Source organism: Netta rufina (assembly GCF_964035555.1).
Source record: "Netta rufina genome assembly, chromosome: 27".
Classification (NCBI taxonomy): Eukaryota; Metazoa; Chordata; class Aves; order Anseriformes; family Anatidae; genus Netta; species Netta rufina.
In genome coordinates, this window is record NC_140151.1 from 1,607,623 (window position 1) to 1,623,710 (window position 16,088).

The 16,088-nt window shown below is 54.4% G+C and overlaps 1 protein-coding gene across 1 annotated transcript; it reads right to left on the bottom strand.

Moving 5' to 3' along the window:
* Positions 1–11,083: 11,083 nt before the first annotated feature.
* On the bottom strand, positions 11,084–13,698 carry SNRNP27 (small nuclear ribonucleoprotein U4/U6.U5 subunit 27). The gene is made up of 6 exons (XM_084302177.1): positions 13,633–13,698; positions 12,921–13,041; positions 12,639–12,751; positions 12,424–12,503; positions 12,101–12,165; positions 11,084–11,446 (listed from the first exon to the last, which is right to left on the bottom strand). Exons 1-6 carry the CDS (start codon positions 13,667–13,669, stop codon positions 11,392–11,394), a joined length of 471 nt encoding a protein of 156 aa, XP_084158303.1. The 5' UTR covers positions 13,670–13,698; the 3' UTR covers positions 11,084–11,391.
* Between the last annotated feature and the right edge of the window lie 2,390 nt (positions 13,699–16,088).

Here is a 16,088-nt window from a genome sequence, read left to right on the forward strand (position 1 = left end):
GAGAATTGCAGAACATGAAGAAACATGACCAAAGCCAGAGGACCCATCTCCACAACAGCACGATAAATATAAAAGACATCTCCAGACGCACACCCCAGAGCTCCAGTTCACTATGGCCCGTTCTTGGAAGTTATTTTGTATGCTTTGTTTTTAAGGCCACTGGCTGCCTCCTCCCTTATGCTCCCCGTTGTCCCTGTTGTCCTGTCTTTCTCCTGCATTGCTTCCTTTCCTTGGGGGACCTTGCTGAGCTCTTTGATGTTGTGTTGTATATACATGTATGAAGGCAGGATGTCTCTTATTCTTTTACACTGCTGACTGCTACCCCATATACCTCTGCAAGTTTTCTTACAAGGGATTAAGACAAAAAGGCCTGTGCCTGGCAGAGGGAGCAGTGAACGATGATCTAGCAAAGCAGTCTATCGCAGACAGACAACACTGGCCCGGAAATCCTGCTTGAAAATTTGCTGTACATGAAACTGAGACGGAAATTGGAACTTTCAACAAAACGCTGTAGGGTAGAAGTTGTTTTAGCTGAACATACTGGGCACATCTTTGAGTGCAAAAGGTAAGGTATTGCTTTGTTTAGGTAAGATCTGAGTGTTTCACACAGCACTCCAGCATCCTCTCTTAAGTAGGGGAGGCAAGCAGAGGATGCAGAAGTTGGCAGATGCACAGGATGTGAAGTACTATCAGTAATGAGTTTCTTCCTAACATAAATTAGAAATGTAACTTTTCAGTTTAAAGCTATTACTCCATGTCCTGTCACTCCAGGCCCTGATAAAGACCCCCTCCCCAGCTTTCCTATAGTTTGCCTTTAAGTACAGGAAGGCTCTCCCTGGTGTCACAGTACGCTCACCTGTTACCCAGGTGTCACAGTTAATTCCTGAGATAGGAATAATGGCAAGGGTTAATCTATTGCAGATGATTTCATACAATAATAGAAAAGCTTTTGTTGGAAAGCACAAGGGAGGGGGGAGGGTGGGCGAACGGCTCTGTGGTGTTTAGCTGCCGGCTGGGTTAAACCACACCAGTGTCTTTCCTTTAGTGGTCACAGTAGACTTGCTGGAGGTAATTTGTGTTGGGCGGTTACCACCAGAAAGCGTCCCCAAGCCAAGTCTGCCTTTGCTTGTGTCTTCTGGAATCCCTGCAGCTGTGTCCCCTGCCAGCTTCTTGTGTACCCCAAGCATCCTCTCTTGCAGGGCAGTAGAAGATGCAGAAAAGCTGAGCTACCCGCTCAAGGCCCAGGTGTCTGTGAGGCGGTGTTGCTTCACTGAAAAAGGGATGGATCACTTGCTTCCCTGAAAAAGGGATGGATTTTGACCCCAAAGCGAGCTCCTTTCTATCAAAAGCATCACGTCCTCCTCTCTTTCTTGTATTTGGCTATGACTTTAGGAATCCCTGCAATCCCTGCAGCTGTGTCCCCTGCCAGCTTCTTGTGTGCCCCAAGCATCCTCGCTTGCAGGGCAGTAGAAGATGCAGAAAAGGCCTTGCCTTAGTGGAAGCACTGCCCTGCAGCAGCTCCAGCATCCCTCTTAGCAGCACGCTGTAGCCCCCAAATGCCCCCGAAAAGGCACATGCCAGCTACTGGGAAGGAAATGAGCTCGCTCAAGGTGAGCTACCCGCTCAAGGCCCAGGTGTCTGTGAGGCGGTGTTGGCAAGGAGTCCTGTTGTGTGAGTCAGTTCTTTGTGGGTGCTCCGTCCCCACCAGGCTTGCTTTGGAAGGCCCAGGAGAGTCTTGTGGGCACTGGCCTGGGGTCCCAGGCTGAGCCAGCTGCTGCCTGGCAATCAGGGAGGCTCGCTCCGTGTCTTGGCTTGGGGTTGCGTGGCCAGGCTGTGGGAGCGGGGGGCTGCAGGGGTGTCCTCTGTGAGGAGAATGCAGCAGCTGCCCCATGGGAGCTCAGGGCCGCTTCCAGGAGGCTCCTTCCAGGAGGGACCCACCCGCTGCTGCCCAGAACGCAGAGCAAAAGGATGATGTTTGCGCCTGGGGGAGAGCCCATCTAAGAAAGGGAACAAAAGCTGCTGCCCAGCAGCGTCTGGCTCAGGGAGGAGTGAGAAAGCTCTGTGCAGCCCCCAGGGTCCGTGCAGCAGGAGGTGCTCCAGGCTCACAGCAGCACTTCCCCTGCGGCCTGTGCAGGGAGAGGCCCCTGGTGGAGCAGGCTGTCCCCCTGCAGCCCATGGGTCCCCCGTGGAGCACATCTCCACGCTGCAGCCTCCCTGTGGCTGGAGGAGCCCATGTTGGAACACGTGGATCTGCCCTGGAGGAGGCTGCGGCCTGTGGAGGAGGCCCCAGAGGAGCAGGCTCCAGGCTGGAGGCTGGCAGAAATAAGCCTTTTTTCTACTTCATCAAGATGTGTTTCTGTTGCCATGTTGACCCCACTTCAGCATGGAGTCCATTTCTTTAGTGAGTGTCTGGAACTTTTACATGAAAAGAGCTTTTTATTCGATATCATTTGTGCAAAATGAAATTATGAAAAAAAAATCCTTTAAATGCTCATGTTTTTACAAGCTTATTGGTATCTAAAACCCATCTTTTAATCTAACAGTTATTAAGCATCTATCAAACTTATTTGTAAAGTAACTGCTTTGCTGTCTTTACACGAGACGTGATTTTCTGTATGCAAAGGAGCAGAGTGAGTATTTTGAAAATGGTTTTATTAGCTTTAGAAGAAAACTTGCTTATATGATAGATTGTCTAGAACAGGGAGCATATTTTGGATCTGGTTAAGGGAAAGCATTTCATAATAGTGGTGCTTTAAAAAATCCTCTCCCCCTTGATACCTTTTTATAACCTCTTATAAAGTGTTTTTTACATGAAGGAGTGCATAACGACTTAGCTGCATTGTACATCTTTCTAGTAGATAAAATGCCTCTCTGTTATTGTGAGCATTTTCACTCAAACGTTTGTTCCAGTTTTGTGACACCAAATGGAACTGAAGATGGGAATGCCTTTTCTCCGAGCCTATGTATTGAACATAACAGGTTAATAGCGGACTTACTGGGAGGATGAATTTTTAGAACTTCAGAAAACACTCCAAAAAAAAAAACACTATAGCAAAGTTCTTCTATACCATTTCTGTCAGTGACTTCACCATTAACTGTGCTTGCCCAGCTGAAACTCTGCATCCTGTCTTAGAGGTGACACAGAGAGCCACAGGAGTGTTCTCCACAAAAAAGCCGCTAATTCCACACTATGCAAATGGGGCAGATACTACCTCCTTGTTTTCAGTATCTCAACTGAATCAACTGATTGTGAGAATTCTCACGAGCACTAGCCCTTGTTCTTGTGGAGGACTCCATCACGCCAGATATCTGCTAGAAATACAGATATCTTTCCTTCACGCCTGACAGGAGCCGCCTGCAGAGGCTGAGGGCTCGTGCCCTGTTTCCAATGGCTTTCTCAATGCCCCCTTTCCTAGAGAGAGGTCCCAGCTGCTTGGCTTCCGTGCCCTCGAATTCCAGGCAACCAGAGCCGTTATCGCAGCATGGCAGCAGCCAGGTGGCAATGTGCTCACCTGGAGGACAGCTGCAATCTTGTCCCATGTCTCACAGCTCACCCAGACATTGGGATCACCTGGTTCCTGCTGCTTTTACATGGTGGTCTTCAGCCTGCTGTTCCCTAGGACGGCCCTACACTGGGGTAGCCTGCCTCGCCTTCCTATTGCTCCTTCCCCTTCTCAGTAGGACTTTCTTCCCTTACTAAACGAGACGACTTGTGCATCCATTCTTTCATCTGGTGTGTACCGGTGACTGATACTGTCTTGGGCCCAGCTGCAAGGCCCGTCACAGGGGCTGGAGTGGCCACAGGGCCTGTCAGTGGGCTTGGAGTGGCTGCAGGGCTCATCAGTGGGCTTGGTGTGTCCGTAGGTCCCATCACAGCGCTGCAGTGGTCACAGGGCCTTTCGTATTGGCTAGGGTGGCTGTAGGGCCCGTCACAGGTTTTGGAATAGCCCCAAGGCCCATCACTGGGCTTGCAGTCGCTACAGAGCCCATCACTGGGCTTTGAGCAGCCGCAGGGCCGCTCTCAGGGTTGGATCAGATCCACAGGTGTTTTCTTCCTCTTGGAGGTGCTGAGGAGTATTGAATAGTCTTCAAAAGGCATAGGCCAGAGTGCAGAAAATGTGTAGCTGATGCTAGAACCAGTTACTTGTTGTTGTTGTTCTCTTTGTTTCTTGAGAAAAGATGAAAAATGTGTATTTTGGCAAAGGGGGAGAGTAAGGCATGGCTAAAGAGGAGAAGATGAGAAGAAATCAGCACCTGCCTCTCTGCTCCCCTCGCAAGGAAGTTGTAGACCTCACTGAGGTCTGCCCTCAGTCTCCTCCAGGCTGAACAGTCGAACTGACTTCAGCTGCTCCTCATATGCATACCCCTGGAGACCCTTTCCCATCTTTGTTGCCCTCCAATATGAACTATCCATGAACTACCCTCATTCTAATACAAAAAACTCACACCCCTAGAGTGAGAGACCCCGGCCCTTCCCCTCTGCAGATGCACAGAATCATTTTCTCATGTCAGTGGTAGGCTAATTCTGGAACCCATGAGAAGTTAGAGGATTGTACTAGCATGGAAATGTAGTGATAAAAGATTGTACCAACTGTGGTGTGGAAAATCTTTCCATGTGCTAGCTTTGTGGGAAACCACCTCTTACCCAGACTCACACGGCTCGGAAAGAAAACTCTGTCTCGACCTAGTGTGTGGATTGGCTTCTTGCACATCGGGTATCAAATCCAAAGTTTTCTCGGACAACTTGGCAGGCTGTAAATCTCTGGCACTGCCAGGATCAGGGCACACCTTTTAGCAGAGCTGTAGGACACCACATTTGTTCAGATTTCTTCTCAGAAAGAGTCGTCAGGCCCTGGGATGGGTTTCCCAGGGAGCTGGTGGAGTCAGCATTCCAGGGTGTTCAAGGAAAGGTTGGAGCTGGTGCTTAGGAACATGGTTTATTGGGTGACATTGGTAGCACAGTGATGACTAGACCGGACAAATGTGAAGGTCTCCTCCAACAATAATGATTCTATGATACCTCCACCACGTCCTCCTCCACCACTACCTCCTCATCGTCCACGGCCTTTTTCTTGTCCACTGCCTCCTCCTCGTTCACTGCCTCCTCCTTGTCTACCGCATCCTCCTCGTCCCCCGCCTGTTAATCCTATTTCTCATTTTCCTCCTCCTTCTCCTCCTTCCCTGCCTCTTGCACCTCCAACACCTCCTCCACCTCCACTGCCTCTTCCTCCTTCTCCTTCTCCAGCCCCACCGACTATTCCTCCTCCACAGCCTCCTCCACCTCGGCAGAAACTTCCTGGCCGACTTCCTCTGCATGCTCCTTGCTAAGGCATGCTGCTAGCAATGATGGTGAGCCCAGAGATGTCAGGAGGAGTTGCCATGAACCAGGTGTGCCAAGGCGGCTTCTCTGGGAGGCTATGCTTGTGAGCGCTGCCCACCGCTCCTAATTCTAGTTCCATTTGTCACCCCACAGGACCATGGCACCGTGGCCCTGTAAGGTAGCAGCTGGCGGCTCCTATCATCTTGATGACGCTCTGTGATGCGCTGCTTGTTGCCTGGGCAGCAATTGTTAGCTCTTATGCAAATGGCTTGTCATCAATCAGGGGTGTGGCTGCTCCTCCCTATAAAAGGGCCAAAGGGGGGCAGTGGGAGCCAGAGTGTTGGAGAGGGGAGATGGGAGAAGGTGGAAACAGAAAAGGAGGAGGATGAGGAAGAGGCACAGGTGGAAAAGGGGGAGTAAGAGGGGAAGGGGGCAGTGGAGATGGTGGAGGAGGAGGTGGAGGCAGAGGAGCTGGTGGAGGAGGAGGTGGTGGAGGAGGAGGTGGCGGAAGAGGTGTTGGAGGAGGTGGAGGTGGAGGACGTGGAGGTGGAGGAGGAGGAGGTGGCGGAAGAGGTGTTGGAGGAGGTGGAGGAGGAAAAGGAGGTGGAGGAGGAGGAGGAAGAGGAGGTGGAGGAGGAGAAGGAGGAGGTGGAGTTGGAGGTGGAGGAGGTGGCGGAGGAGGTGGAGGAGGTGGAGGAGGTGGAGGTGGAGGTTGTGGAGGAAGTGGACGAGGAGGAGGTGGTGGAGGAGGAGGAGGTGGCAGAGAAGGTGGAGGATGAGGAGGAGGTGGAGCATGAGTTGGTGGAGGAGGAGGAGGTGGCGGAGGAGGTGGAGGTTGTGGAGGAGGTGGAGGAGGAGGAGGACGAGGAGGTAGAGGAGGAGGTGGAGGAGGAGGAGGTGAAGGTGGAGTTGGAGGTGGAGGAGGTGGCGGAGGAGGTGGAGGCTGTGGAGGAGGTGAACGAGGAGGAGGTGGTGGAGGAGGAGGAGGTGGCGGAGGAGGTGGCGGTGGAGGTGGTGGAGGAGTTGGAAGAGGAGGTGGAGGAGGAGGAGGTAGAGGAGGAGGAGGAGGTAGAGGTGGTGGAGGAGTTGGAAGAGGAGGTGGAGGAGGAGGAGGTGGAGGTGGAAGAGGAGGAGCACAAGCTGCAAGAGGAGCACAAGCTACCTGCAAATGGGCAAAACCATCAACAAACATAGGCAAGCCCCCAGAGATCAGAAACAAAAAGAAAGGGATTCAGAAAAAAACACCTAAAAAGCACAGAAAAACAACACTAGAAATGAAAAAATCAACATTGTGACCAGCAACTATCAATCTCAGAGCAAGCTGATAGGAAACACTCTTTTAAATCATTCTGGACCGATGTGACGTTAGCTCAGAGGATAATAAGAAAGGAATAGAAAATAATAAAAATAATACAATCAATTAAAAAGACAGTAAATAAATTGTATTACTGTAAACAATTTTTTCCCAGCCTAATGATCTCCTATCACCACCATGACCACCCATCCTAGCAATTTCCCATCCCATCATTTCACACTCAAATGAATTCCCATCACCGCAGTTCTTTGTGGGCGCTCCGTCCCCACCAGGCTTGCTTTGAAAGGCCCAGGAGAGTCTTGTGGGCACTGGCCTGGGGTCCCAGGCTGAGCCAGCTGCTGCCTGGCAATCAGGGAGGCTCGCTCCGTGTCTTGGCTTGGGGTTGCGTGGCCAGGCTGTGGGAGCGGGGGGCTGCAGGGGTGTCCTCTGTGAGGAGAATGCAGCAGCTGCCCCATGGGAGCTCAGGGCCACTTCCAGGAGGCTCCTTCCAGGAGGGACCCACCCGCTGCTGCCCAGAACGCAGAGCAAAAGGATGATGTTTGCGCCAGGTGGAGAGCCCATCTAAGAAAGGGAACAAAAGCTGCTGCCCAGCAGCGTCTGGCTCAGGGAGGAGTGAGAAAGCTCTGTGCAGCCCCCAAGGTCCGTGCAGCAGGAGGCAGGAGGTGCTCCAGGCTCACAGCAGCACTTCCCCTGCGGCCTGTGCAGGGAGAGGCCCCTGGTGGAGCAGGCTGTCCCCCTGCAGCCCATGGGTCCCCCGTGGAGCACATCTCCACGCTGCAGCCCCCCTGTGGCTGGAGGAGCCCCCGGTGGAGCAGGTGGCTGTGGCCTGGAGGAGGCCGCGGCCTGTGGAGAGCCCCCGCAGGAGCAGGCCCCGGGCTGGACTGGAACAGGCTGTGCTGAGCCTGCTTTGCCCGTGACGCTCCTTGTGGAGTGATCTCCCTGTCCTTCTGGCAGCCCTTGAGCCCTTGCCAGCCTCTTTTCTCCCCTTGGCGTTGGAGGAGGGGCAGGGAGAGAGCGCTTGTGCTGGAGCTCAGCTGCCCAGCTGAGGAAAACCACCACGGCTCTGTCTTGCCGCTGCTGCAGCACGCTGGTAGCAGCCAGCACCGTCTGTTCTTCGAGCCTCAGCAAGCCCACAGCATCTTCCCAGAAGGGATCCCTTTCCTTCACGCCTGACAGGCGCCGCCTGCAGAGGCTGAGGGCTTGTGCCCTGTTTGCAAGCGCTTTCTCAGTGCCCCCTTCCCCAGAGAAGGATCCGGATCCCAGCTGCTTGGCTTCCCTGCCATCTGATGCCAGGCTCCCGCAGCTGCTATCCCAGCAGCGCAGCAGCCAGCTGACAATGTGCTCGCCTGGAGGACAGCTGCAATCTTGTCCCATGCTGGCAGCTCGCCCAGGGATGGGGATCACCTGCTTCCTGCTGCTTTTGTCTCTGTGCCTGAGACAGCAACGGGGTAGTCCCCGCAGCCAGCTCTTAGGGCCTGTGCCAGGCTTGGAGGGGCTGCAGGGAACATGCCAGGGGCTCGAGGGGCTGCAGGGCGAGTGACAAGGCTTTGAGGGGCCTCAGGTCCCACCGCGGTGGTTGAAGTCGATGCAGGGAACATCAGAGTTGTTGGAGGGGCTGCAGGTAAAATCCCAGGGCTTGCAGGGGCTGCAGGCTGCGTCACAGCTACGCATCAGGTCAAGACGCATTTTCCTAGAACCATACATTTCCTCCTGAAGGGGCTGAAGAGCATGGAATGGTCTTCAAAACGCACAGAGCAAACCCCAGCAAACGTGGAGCTGCTGCTAGCAAGTAGGTAACTTGATTGTTCCTCTTGTTAACTTTGTTTCACAACAACAGGTGCAAAGATGTATCTTGAGTTGAGGGCAAAGGTGACCTTGGATCTGAAGCACACAGGCGTTCGCTAACGTACCCCATCCGGAGTGACTCCAGAACGACTCGGAAGGAAAAATAAAGTCCAAAGCAGTGCATTGTGATAAAGAGAGTTTAATAGGGTGGAAAAGGAATAAAAACAAACAAAACAAGAAATAATGATATTTATAATTTGTAATATATTAACATATAAAAATATTTAATACTATTAAATACTAATACTTCTAATTTTATCCTAATAAAACAATGCCATACTGTACAACACAGTCAATAAAGTGGATTTAATTAAATAAATAATAGAACCAAGAAATTAAATGAAAATTAAAAAAAATAAATTTAATAAAAAGAAAACCCATTTTTCCCAGTCCAATGAATTCCTACCCCCATCATCACTTCCCATCCCACTGATCATTTGCTATCCCAAAAACCTCCCAGTTCTTATCCCCTCGGCATGCCAGTGCAAGAAGAGCTGCAGGCAGAGGCCTTGCTGAGTGAGCACCTAACGAGAGGAATCTAATCCAGAAGGCAGGAAAGAAGAGCAATGCCCCGAAAGAAGAACTAAGTCTTGGCTCTCAGCCCTTCGGTGTCCCAAGCAGCAGTTGCCATGGGCAAGCTTTCCCAGCCCAGCCGCTGCCAGCATCTCCCCAGCTTGCCATTGCCACCTTCCTGGGTGAGGCGCACGCGCATTTGCCATGGGCGCTGTTGCCCATCCCTGAGAGTGGCAAGCAGTGCGTAGGTCCAGCACGAGAGAGGGGAGAGGGCAAGCGAGAGGGGCAAGGGCTGAGGAGGGTGGCTGAAGCTGCAGCAGGTGCCTGCAGAGGTCTCTGTGCCTGCATGCTCAGCGGGCAGCGCCGTCGCTCCGGGGAGGGAGGGCAGCAGCCAGGCAGCCACCGTTGGCGGCACGGCTGGGACGACGAAGGGGGAGTTTTGCGTCTGCGCAAGCCGCGGAAGCCGTCTGGGGAAACCCTCTGTGGGAAAAAGGGCGCTGGGCTGAGCTCTGGGGCGCTGGGCTCGCCAGCAGGGCCGCAGCCCCGGGAGGAGCGGGAGCCGGCTGCTGGACCTGCCATGGTGGCTGGAGAGTGGGGCGGTTGCTTGGGGAACCCGGGCAACGGGGGTTCCGTCCCAACGGCTCACCAGCCCCTCGCCGACATCTTGGGGAGGACTGCAGGCTTTGGACCCAAGCAGGCTGCCCAGCGCAAGACTTGGCCATCCCCAGCAGGCTTGCCCTCCCACGCAGCACTTGCCATGCCCACCACGCTTCCACACCGCCTCTTTCCCGTCCTGAGCATTTCCCAGGCCAGGACCAGCTTTCATCCTCATGCTCATTTCCCATCCTGACAAGTTCACATGATAACAGATTCCCATACAAAAGATTTCCCATCAACACGAAGCGTTTCTTCAGCCAAAGAGATCTCGTCCCAAAGAATACCCCTCTCTTGGATGACTTTCCCATGGTTTTCCTACTTCAATAAATGTTACCCGCCCCATTAAAGATTTCCCGTCCCAGTACTTTCCCATCCCAAGAGAGATTTCCCTACCCCAATGCTTTTCCTTCCCAAGGAAGATTTCCCATCTCTTTCATTTCCTAGCTCAAGTGGTTTGCAGCGCAAGGAAGTCTTCTCATCCCAGCAATCATTTCCCATCCGAAGGAAGATTTCCCATTTTCTGCAGGGGTGTCCTCTGTGAGGAGAATGCAGCAGCTGCCCCATTTTAGATAAGGGCTGGTTCCAGAGGGCTCCAAAGGGACCCACTGCTGCTCAGACCCGAGCGAAGAAGCAATGGTGGCAGCGCCTGCGTGACGGCCTCGGAGGGGAGCTCGGCCTTCGGCCTGGGAACTGAGCCACGTACATCCTTGATGTGCAGCTGGACACCTGAGCCTGAGAAAGCAAGGTCTCTGTAAAGATAATTGGAGACATCGTCACCTAGTGGCTGTCTCAGTGGGATGCAGCATCTCTTGGTTACCTGAAGTGCTGGTGTCCTACACACTCGTATGTCTCAAGGACATCAGAAGGGACAGATTTTTACCCAAAATGCAGCTCCTTTCTCTGAGAAGCTTCCTGTGCTGCGTGTCCTCCTCTCTTTCTAGTATGTGGCTTCTACTTGTTTGTTTTCTCGTTAGGCAGACTGAAGCTTCCCTGGACCATCACGGTAACTGATTTTTACTACCGCTAAGTACCCTTCCTCCACTTCTAATTAATTAGTGCTATGCTCTCAATATCTGCTCCACAGGTATATCTTTCCTACCTGGTACATTCTAGAAGAGCTCAGATGTCCATACATCTCATTCCCTTAGTCCTCACAGCAGGCTTGCTCATGGTAATTTCTGTTGAGCAGGACATGACAAAACCCTCACAAGAGGCTGGAAAGCGTAGCTCTGAGGTGAGAAACCCTGCCCAAGCAGGGTTTTTTTTTATGGGTTTAGCCCATAAATATGTGAAGAGAAAGTAAATGGACACTTTTCTGCTCCACGTGCAGACAGGTTGTTAATGCTGTTGCTGCATGCAGTGACTTTGGGTGGCCCCAGCTGCCTCCTCTTTTATTCCCAAGTGGTGGTGTCACAGTTAAAGAGAAAAAAATATATATATACAGCTTTTAATTGCAATGGACAACACTGAGTTATTTAAAATAAAAACACAATGGGAAAAACACAACTGGCAGGAACAAACCAAATCGAACGCAACAAAAAAAATAACTCCAGGAAACCACGTGCGTGTGAACCCCTCCTTCGACAGGGCAGGGGGAGCAGACCCAATCTCGCTATAAATAACCCCAAAATCGTTTCACGGGGGGAAGCTGGGAGCCCGTCTCTGAGCCACCAGCAGGTGCGGGAGGCGGTGCTGCTCAGCAGCGGGGCCGTTCCTCACAGGTCGCAGAGTGAACCCAGCATCAGGCAATGAAATCCAGCGGTCTGTTGAAGCCTCCTTTCCTGTTCATGTACTGCCTGCAGTGGGAGGAAGGGAAACAACATCAGGAACTGAGCTGGGAGCGCCAAAACCCCCGGGGGCTCCCAGCTCTGATCCACTGGCAGCTTTCCAGCGCAGAAAACACCTGACAGGGGTTGTGACAGCACAGAGAAGCCACAGAGAATTCAATTCCCCACCCATTTGTGCAAATGAAGGCACAAGAAAAGCTCTGCCCGACCTTGCTGAGACCAAACGTGTTCGACTGGGGGCTGAAGCCTGGCCCCGCACCTTCTGGAGACTCCGCACCCTGGCTGCCTTGCAGATAACAGGGTTAACGGAGTTAATGGGGTTATTTAGTCAAAGAAGCAGGGGAGCCGAGCTCTGCCCTGCTCTAGCTGCCTCCAGCATGTCCTGTTCTTGTGCCACGTGCTTGTGCGCTCTGTATGTTTCCGTTTTTGTGATTTCAGTGAACAATGTGAGACCTCTTACTTCTGCCAGCCAAAATGTCTGCCTTTACCGAGGGCAAAAGAAGCCAGATCACCCCCTGCTTACGCCCACAGACAGCAGCTTGGATTTAAGCTTCCTCTGAACTGCTTTACCTTGTAAACAAGGTTAGTTTTTATCAGAAAAGCGTGGCAATTCAGTGCAGTTGCCACAGCACAGCGAGCCTCCCAGCGTGCTGAGACACAAACCTGTACTTCCTCTTCTGTGACACGTTGATGGCGTACGCGTTCGCAGCACCGTCCACTTTCTTCCCCTGAAAGAGAAGGGAAACGGTCAAAAACCGAGTGCGCTGCCTGGAGCCTACCAGTGAAAGGGACAGCACGCGCACAGGAGGGATGAGGGCAGTTAACACAGAACAAGTTTTTTAAAAAACATCAGTGCCAGAGCTCTGGGCTGTAAAGGGCAAGCCCCATACACAGTTTAGGTGTTCTGACAGCAGGGATTCATGCTTGGGTGTACAAACGTCACAGGAATGAGCCCGGTGCTCCAGCTGATCCCAGCCTGCACTCACTTTTGTCGTGTCAAACGAGGCAAATCCCATCATTTTCATCATCTCGATTTCCTCTTCCGTCTTGCCTTGCAAATCTTCCTCTGAAAAGGCAACGAGTTATCAGAGTTCACCTCCTGCAGCCACAAGAATCAACCAGGAATAAAGAATATTTCTGTGCTGGCCAAAATCTAACAGAGCCAGGGGTGAGTTAACACACCAGAACTCTGCCTTTTTACCCGTGATCTGGCGCTCCTTGCCCTTGGAGTCCTTGATCTCCTTCTTCTCCTCATCTCGCCTCTCCTTCAGCCGCGGCGGGGAGGAGGAGCTGGATCTGTGCCGCCTCGGCGACCTGATGTTGGAACACACACAGGGCTCAGCTCCACAGCTGCAAGAGGGTTCTGGGAACATCCCCGTGCCACGCTCCGCTCCCTCACAACAGTGACGCTGGCACCACGAACCTCTCCCCTCCATTTTTTGCCCTTCTTCCTCCCCCCCCGCCCCCATTTTCTCTCCCTCACCTGGACCGTCTCCTGTGTGGGGACCGAGACCGGCTCCTCCTCCTGTCCCTGTCCCGGGACCGTGACCTCTCCCTCCTCCTCCTCTCCCTCTCCCTCGAAGTGGACCGCGAGCGCCTGCGGTCTGCGGGGAGGCACAGCAGGAGAAGGGCGGCTCCCCCTTCACCCCTGCACCGCCACCGAGCTTCTCTCCTTAATTTCCAGCCACAACCCCCCCTCAAAGACCCCGTAAAGCTCCCCAAATCCTGCAACCCCTCACCCAAGCCGGCCCCAAGCCCCCTTAAACTCTCCCAAAGTCCCCCAGACCACCCCCTAAAACTCCCCAGGCCCCTCCTAACCCCCTGATCCCCCCATAACCCCTCCAGACCCCCCCCCAGATCCCCGCAAGCCCCCACAAATCCCCATAACCCCTTCACACACACACACAGACCCCCAGACAGCAGCACCCCCTGCCCACACCGAGCCCCTCACCGCCTCCAGACACTGCACCCGCACACCAGGCCCCCACCCGGGCTCGGGGGGGCTCAGAGGCCCCGCCCGGCCCCACCGGCGCCCCCCAGGCCCGTTCCCTGCAGCGGGCCCCATAGGGACGGCCCCTGCATCCCCTTCACCCCCAGCCCCCAGAGGCCTCTGCCCTCCCCGCCGCCTCTCCCCATGCCCCCAGGGCCTCTCCCCGGTCCCGGTGCCGGTCCCGTTCCCGGTGCCTCCCCCTCACCGCGCCGCGGAGGCGAACGGGAGCGGCTGCGGCCCATGGCGCCGCCCGGCGGGCCTTCACTTCCGCCCGCACTACCCTTGGCTTCCGCTGTCCGCCGCGTTCCGTGTCCCCCCCGGCTCCGTCAGGAAACGGCACCCGCACGCTTTGGTTCCGCCGCCAACACAGTCCGGGGGCGGTTGAAAGCCCCCAACCCGGCCTCGGCGAGCCCCGCTCGGCCTCCAGAGGCGGAGGGTGCGGGGCCAGGCCCGCAGCGAGGCCGGGAACACCTCCCCAAACCCATCCCGGGAAGCTGTGCCCCCTGCCCCATCCCATGGCCGTGGGGCGCCATGGCGTCCCCGCTCCCGTCCCCGAAAACGCAGCGCAGCAGGTGCCGAACTCGGGTTTATTTACAGGCAGGCGTTACACAGCGCAACCAGCACCGGCCGGCATCCACCGGCCTCCTCCCTCGACCACGAACCCCCCATGGCACAGGTGTGGGCCCCACCAAGCCTTTGGGCATCTTCCAGTGCTTGGCCATGGCCATGCTCCGAGGCCTTGGTGAAGCACGGGAGGTTTCATTGCTGTGTGAGGGTGAACTTCTTTAGGGCTCAGGCTGCCCAGAGAGGTTTTGGGGTCTCCTTCTTTAGAGATATTCAAAATCCGCCTGGTTGCCAGCCTGTGTAACGTGCCCCAAGTGATCCTGCAGGCAGGGGGTTGGGCTGGGTGGTCTCTGGAGGTCCCTTCCCACCTCAACCATCCTGGGATCCTATAGTTTACAGCTTTCTCTGCTTCCAGGCTGCTCCCTGCACCTTGGTGGGGGACGGCTCTCCACCCACAGCCAGGATAGTGCCCTGAAAACAAGCCACCACGTTTGGGGGCTGATTGAACCCTGGTACTGCCCAGGCTGGCTTCGCACAAGGGGCAAGAAGAAAGCCGTGAGGCAAAGGGGAGCAAAATGGGAAGGGAGTAGGAGGCTTTGACAGGCAAGGGAGCTATAACGCTGCTGTGATCCTGTAATAAAGGATCCTGTGACCCTCTCTAAGGGGGTCTAAGCAGTGAGGCCAGTCATTGTGTTGCCAGCCCTCCAAGCCTTTCTCCTCTCTTACCTACACATGGGTTTCACTGCACGCGATGCCCAAAGTGCCCCAGGTTTCACCACACAGCCGTGGGGTCCATGGTGGGCAGTGAGGCAGTGTTGGGATTCAGGAACCACCCCAGGAGCCGCTGCAGCCCTGCATGGTGGCCAGGGGGTGAACATGGTCCCCAGGACCCTTGAAATCATCAGCGGTAAACTACACCTTACAGGAACGGTTACAGAGTGGGGCCTGGGGTCTGCACGTCAAAGTCTACTGAATATACACTATGTATTGATCACAGGCAAGAGTACGGGGCTGGGATTCACACCTTCCTTCTCAGACATCAAGTTTAGGTGTTCAGGCTCCCCCAGGAGACAGAGGAGCCTCGGCTCTAGCACCAGCACTGCAGCTTGGTGCTGGCAGGGCAAATGCTCTCCCAAGCTCCAAAATCCAGGTTTGGATCTGCCCTGGAGCTCCAAGGGTTGGGGAGAGAAGGTTGTGTGAGGTTTGTATTTTTGCACTTGACTTTTCCACTCAGAATTTGCCTGGCACACCCAAACTACGGCCCTGCAAAGAAAATCAACCACTGCTTACAAATTTCCTGCACTTGATCCCAGTTGCCTGCTCCAGCCCCACTCCATGCCTGAGGTGTTCCTGAGTGCCCCCAAAAATCCACCTCACCCATGGCTGCCTTTCTGCTCTTCCAGAGGGGACACAAAAGCTAAAAGCCACCTTGCAGCAGGGAGAAGGCTTTGCAAACAGTGTTAGGAAAACCACAGGGGGGTGAACTTTGGTTGGAAAGACCTGTCGCCCTCAGAGAGGAGGTTCAGAGGCTCCCTGCCTCAGCCCCAGCCCGAGGTTGGGGCTGTGGAGGGGAGCCCCAACCCCACAGGAGCCCCATGGCAAACCCTTGTGGCTCGTGATGGGAAACAGGCTGGCTTTGTTCCCTAAATTCCCATACTGTAGAGGCCATGGAGCAAATCAGCATCACTGCTTTTTCTTCTTCCCTTGGGGCATGGCCAGGAGGTTGTAACGACAGTCACGGTCACAGGCAGCGAGGCTGGGCGGGAAGGAAACACCAGGGAGGGTTTTAGCTTGTGCTTGGGAGTCCGGAGCTAGGGAAAAGCAGCGGTTCAGCTTCAGACGTGACTCTCGTGCTCTCTACGTGGACAGGCACTCGCCGACGGGGCCGACACAGGCACAGCCTCGTACATGGGTCAGCATCGCTGTGACTTGGTGCGGGGGGACCAGGGCGGCCGCCTCGACGGTGCCTCTGACAGAAGTGAATCGGCAGCGTGTGTTCATCCCAAAGTAGCACTTAGTGAGTGAAGTTTGCTCAGTTTTAAATATCAATGGACGCTTCCCCGAGGCTCTTTTTTCTTCTCCGTTCTCAGGTGTAGT